At 47.6% G+C, this 4986-nt stretch overlaps 1 protein-coding gene across 4 annotated transcripts in view; it reads left to right on the top strand.

The window, feature by feature from the left end:
* The first annotated feature begins 2315 nt into the window (after positions 1 to 2315).
* Positions 2316 to 4986, top strand: part of PABPC1L (poly(A) binding protein cytoplasmic 1 like) — a 32751-nt gene continuing 30080 nt past the window's right edge. The window contains exons 1-2 of one of the 4 annotated variants that reach the window (XM_020984109.2): positions 2316 to 4208; positions 4402 to 4619. In XM_020984109.2, the coding sequence (XP_020839768.1) occupies positions 4427 to 4619 (193 nt within the window). In that variant the 5' untranslated portion in view covers positions 2316 to 4208; positions 4402 to 4426. The remainder of the gene's footprint in view (positions 4209 to 4401; positions 4620 to 4986) is intronic. The other 3 variants (XM_020984103.2, XM_020984101.2, XM_020984102.2) reach the window with 3 other exon arrangements.

The following is a 4986-nucleotide window of genomic DNA, read 5'->3' as shown; positions in this document are numbered from 1 at the left end:
TCAGGCCTGTGGATAATTGTTTTGTTCTTTTCCTGGTGGAGATCTGTACTTCTGCTGGAACTAAGCTGGTTATTTTGAATACCCAGCGTTTGGTTTCATATAACCTGTTTTCTCTTCTTTCACTGAGGGGTGACTTTTTCATTTATCCATAATGGACATCATCTTATACAGGGGCATCATAGTTTATATAGCCTTTAACTTCTGGGAGTCAGGACATCTAGGGTGAAGTTAGATATAGGCTGGACTAGACAGTTGTGTTCAGTGATTCATTATGAGCTGGTAGGCACCTTAGAAGTCATCTTGTCAGACCCTCTCATTCTACACATGAAGAAAAGGAGGCCAAAATGCTTCCTACTTGTTAGCTATGACCTCTGACCAGATACTTTGCCTTTGTGGACCTGAGTTTTCTCATCTGTAAAATAGGGATAGAACTACCAACTTTATAGATGTGAGGTGATCCCTAGGAAATCCCTTTATAACCAAAAACACTATGAAAATTGTAAGTCATGTCTAGAAACATCAAGACCTTGAGTAACTTGTGTCTCTGCCACTTAAAAAGCCCTGTGACCAGAGGCACATGAAAAACCTCAAGGCCTGAAAGACTTTAGAATTCATCCAGTCCAGCCTATTTCCCTTCTTCACTTCTGTTTTCCTTATCTATTACATGGGGATGATACCTAACTCACTGTGCCACAAGGAAAAAAGTGGACAGTGCTAAGAAAATGTGAAATATTCTACTAGACAGCAAACTAAGCAGTATGATGTAGCCACAGAATCAATACTGAACTGAATATGCATTAATAAGGGTCAAGTTATCCAGAATGAGTGGGAGTGATAGTCTTTCTGCCTCACTGCCTTGGTCTGATCGTATCTGGACTCTTGTATTCAGTTTAGGGAGGATGTTGATAGACTAGAAAATGCTCAAAGGAGCCTGACTAGTATGTGGGAAAGGAAATTAGGAGTGGAGATCCATTCTGCTCTAATGAAAAGTTCCCTTTTTTGCTTCCCACCTGCAATAGAAAGGACATGCCAGAACCTCAGATGAGGTATCAGAGTTCACCTTGTCTAATCCGTACCTGAATGGGAGTGCACTGGGAGAAGAGGCCTAAGAGCGTCTCTTAAGGAGGTCATTTGAACCTCAGGATGACTAGCTAGGAGAAGATTTCTAAAAAGAGATCTTGTAACTATTTGAAAAGTTGTCTTATGGGAGAGGCATTGGACTTGTTCTGAAGGGCTCCAGGGGAAGGGAGTAAAGGAGGAAAGAGAATTACACTAGGTATGATACAAGTGAAGGTTTTCTCCTAATAATTGCAGCTATCCTACAGTGGAATGGACTGCCTTGGAGAGGCTTATGTGGAGGCATGAAGCATTTTAAGAGGTAAGAGTAGCTGGCATTTATGTAGCACTTTCAAGATTCATAAATTAGTATCTACAATTTCATTTATTCCTTTCAGTAGCCTCGTGAAGTAGGTTAACGGTGAATTCTCAATTAAGTATGGGTCGGACAAGGTGGTCCAACACCTCTTCTGAGGTTCTGGTGTTTTGTTACTATTGCAAGTAGGAAGGAATTTTTCATTAGAACACAACCTATCTTCACTTTTTATTTTCTTCTTGGCCTTCCAGACAATAGTAAAAATGTATGTTTGGAGAGTCCCTTGTTTACACTCAGCATTGTGTTCTAGCTTTAACACTGCCCCCCAATCCTCCCTCCCCCCAAAAAAAAGGCAATTTAATGATGTTCAAGCCATACCAGGGCATTTGCCCCTTGCCATATGGATTAATGTGCTGTACAGTGCCTACATCTGCTGCAGCAAAAGCTGCAGGACCATCCCAAAGGAATCCCTCTCTTTCCTGGCAGGTTTGCAGTCTTCAGATGAAGTCAAAAAACTGCTGGGTCAGCAGACGTGGACTGGAATCCTCTATTTCTTTAGCTGTTTGACCAAGTCACTGACTTTCAATTTTCTTATCTGTAAAAATAGGGACCATACTTGTAATGCCTGGAACAGAGCAGGTTTGTCATGAGGAATGTCTTGTAAACCAAGTGCTTAACCAAGGTAGGAGCTGTATGTCTTCATCTAAAGCTAGTGGTACCACCCAGAAGTTGGGAAGGAAGCTCATCTTTTCCTTGGCCTTTTTGTTGAAGCAAGACTCCTCTGCCAAAAATCTAGCTGAAATCTCCCTCTTGTTACAAGAAGTTCTTAAGATTATAGGGGGGTCCATGAACTTGGATGGAAAAAAAATCTTCATTAACTTATAACTGAAATTTAGCTAATTTCCTTCAATTATGAATGTAGGCAAAAAAAAGAAATTCTGATGATGGGGGATGGTCTTTAAAAATGCATTCCATCTTTGAGAAGAAATTGTTTCCTTGCCATAGTCTGCCCCTCCAGGTAAAAGTTTCTGCATGAGAAAGAGCGTTTGGAATTAGAAGACCTGTTTTGCAATCCAAACTCTACTACTTACTAGCTGCAACAGCAAGTGTAGGATGATAGGTTTAAAAGCTGGAAGAGACTATAAAGGTTATCTAGTTCTTTTCCTCCCTCTCCCCAAAAGGCAGGTAGGTGGTGCAGTTTTCTTTGCCAAGAAAACCCCAAATGGGCTGATGAAGAGTCTGGTTTGACTGAAATGATTTAACAATGTGAAAGAGGGAACCAAAGCCTAAGAAATGCAAGGTGCTTTGCCCAAGATCATTTAGTACCTTGCCAAGTCAAGATGTTATGGTCCTTTGGCCTTTTTGCTGTGCCACATTGCCCTGGGACCTGTTTTTGGCCTCAAAAAGGAGGGTTGGACCAGATGGTTTGGTAGGTTTCTTTCAGTTCAAAATCCTGTAATCACATCTACTATGTGCCAAGCACACTTGTGGAAACAAACAAGGAAAGATTGGCCCTGCCCTCAAGGAGCTTACTATCTAATGAGGGAAGAGGACAGGCAAAAGGAAGTTGAAAAGAGGCTTGGAGAAGGAAGGTGCTCCCAACTCTCCCCCAACAAAGTAGTGAAGCCTAGTGGGAAATGAGATGGCTGGCCTGGGGGCTTTGCTTAGATGGAGATTTTCCATTCTCCATTCGGAGGGATACCTGAGAATTATTATTTAATGGGAAGCAGTAGGCCTGCTTCTACTCTTAGGAAGGAACACCTGGCAACCCTGAGGACTTAGGTTCATAAGAGGACAAAATTCCCTAGAACCTTCCAAAGCTTTCCCAGATCTCATAGTTTGATAGGTAGATAGAGCAGCAGTACTGGAGTCAAGACTTGAATTCAAATATGACCCCAGACTCCTGATGTGTAACCCCAAGCAAGCCACTATAAAACAGGAACACCAACATCCCAGAGTTGTTGTGAGGATCAAATGAGATAATATTTGTAAAGTACTTACTTAGCACAGTACCTGGCACACAGTAGGTGCTTCATCCATCCATCCTTCTTTCCTAGCCTGGTATATATTGGATAGAAAACTGTACTTAGAATCAGTTAAGAGGAGGTCAAATTCTGAGCCCTAGAAGAGGCAAGAGGTCACATACAGCTAACTGGTATGTGTCCCAACTCAAAATGCCACTTCCACAAAAGTATTTGGAACTGGGCTTAGAACTCAGGAGTCCAGCTTGGGAGAGATGGTACCTCTTGAAATTCTGGAGACTAAAGGTCTAACTGGTTAATAGGCTTTGCCTCAGGCTTCTCCATTCTCTGAGTTCACAACGAGCCAATGAGTGCTGGAGAGGGAAGACTAGTTACAGACGTACAAATAGAGACAGACAGGCAGAGATCATTTGCTGATGAAGGAATAGGCCTAAATAGAGCAAGTGACTTGCCCAAGAGCATACTGCTAGGAAGACCTTGAGGTCTTCCAGGACTCCTTCAACTGCCCCTCGTTGCTGCCACCAGCCAGCCGCTTAACAGCCTAACTGCCCCCAGGAGGGGAGGGAAAACCGGGAAAGGCGCACCTGGGGGGCGACCCATTCAGAGAAGCAGGTGCAGCTTCCTGCGCGTCCCGCGTACCCTTCCCGTCTGGGGAGCGGCGTCGGTCCAGGGAAGAGTCTGCAACGCCCCCTAGGCCTCCCAGCCCCGACCCCTGGGATTGGCCCACCCCACCCCGAGAGGCGTAAAGGAAGGGGCGGGGCCAGGGCCATCTAGCGGGGGAGGCTGCCACTGGCTTCTCCATTCCCTCGTGGTCGGACGCACCCGCTCTCCGCTGCTCCCGGGACGTTGCCAGGGTGAGCCCTGGGGCCCGGTCTGGGGGACGCGGGGGGAAAAGAGTGCAGTGGGGTCGGGGCAGGGCTGGCAGGCAGAGGCGCCGGGACTCTGGCTTCTTTTCTTCCGGTGCCCTCGTGGGGGCTTCCCGCGATTTCCACGTGCTGAGGGCCCGTACCCAGCCTTGTGAGACCCTCCCATTCGCCTTCTCCTTAGACCGTGACCGTCCTCTCCTTGGAACATGAACGCAAGCGGCCCCGGCTACCCCCTGGCGTCCCTCTACGTGGGCGACCTGCACCCCGACGTGACAGAGGCCATGCTGTACGAGAAGTTCTCCGCCGCTGGGCCCATCATGTCCATCCGCGTCTGCCGCGACGTGGCCACGCGCCGCTCCCTGGGCTATGCCTACATCAACTTCCAGCAGCCTGCGGACGGTGAGCCCGGGAGGGAAACGCGCCCGTAGCCCCGGGGGAAGCCCCGGGGGAGGCCCCGGGACTCGCTTCTGAGAGACCTCGGCTTTACCGCCTTCCCAAACGAAGCCCAGCGGTGGTGCGGGGCAGGGGGCGGCAAGCACAGCCTCGGAACCTCCCCCTCCCTTCTTCTCCCCACCCGACCCACCAAAGTTGCGTGCTGTTGGGCCTGCCCAGGCTCGGGGTGGTACACCGGAAGTGTGTTGTCTACCCAAAATGGCAGAGCTGGAAGGGGCCCTGCAATGTGCTAAGTCATCCCGCGTAGGCACCTTCTTTGTTGATTAATCCATGCTGCCTAAACGTTTCCGTGAGCCTTAGTATCTCCTAGTGG

This window comes from Phascolarctos cinereus, unplaced genomic scaffold, assembly GCF_003287225.1.
Source record: "Phascolarctos cinereus isolate Bilbo 61053 unplaced genomic scaffold, phaCin_HiC Scaffold_2;HRSCAF=192, whole genome shotgun sequence".
Lineage (NCBI taxonomy): Eukaryota > Metazoa > Chordata > Mammalia > Diprotodontia > Phascolarctidae > Phascolarctos > Phascolarctos cinereus.
This window is presented reverse-complemented; position numbering and strand designations above follow the sequence as displayed.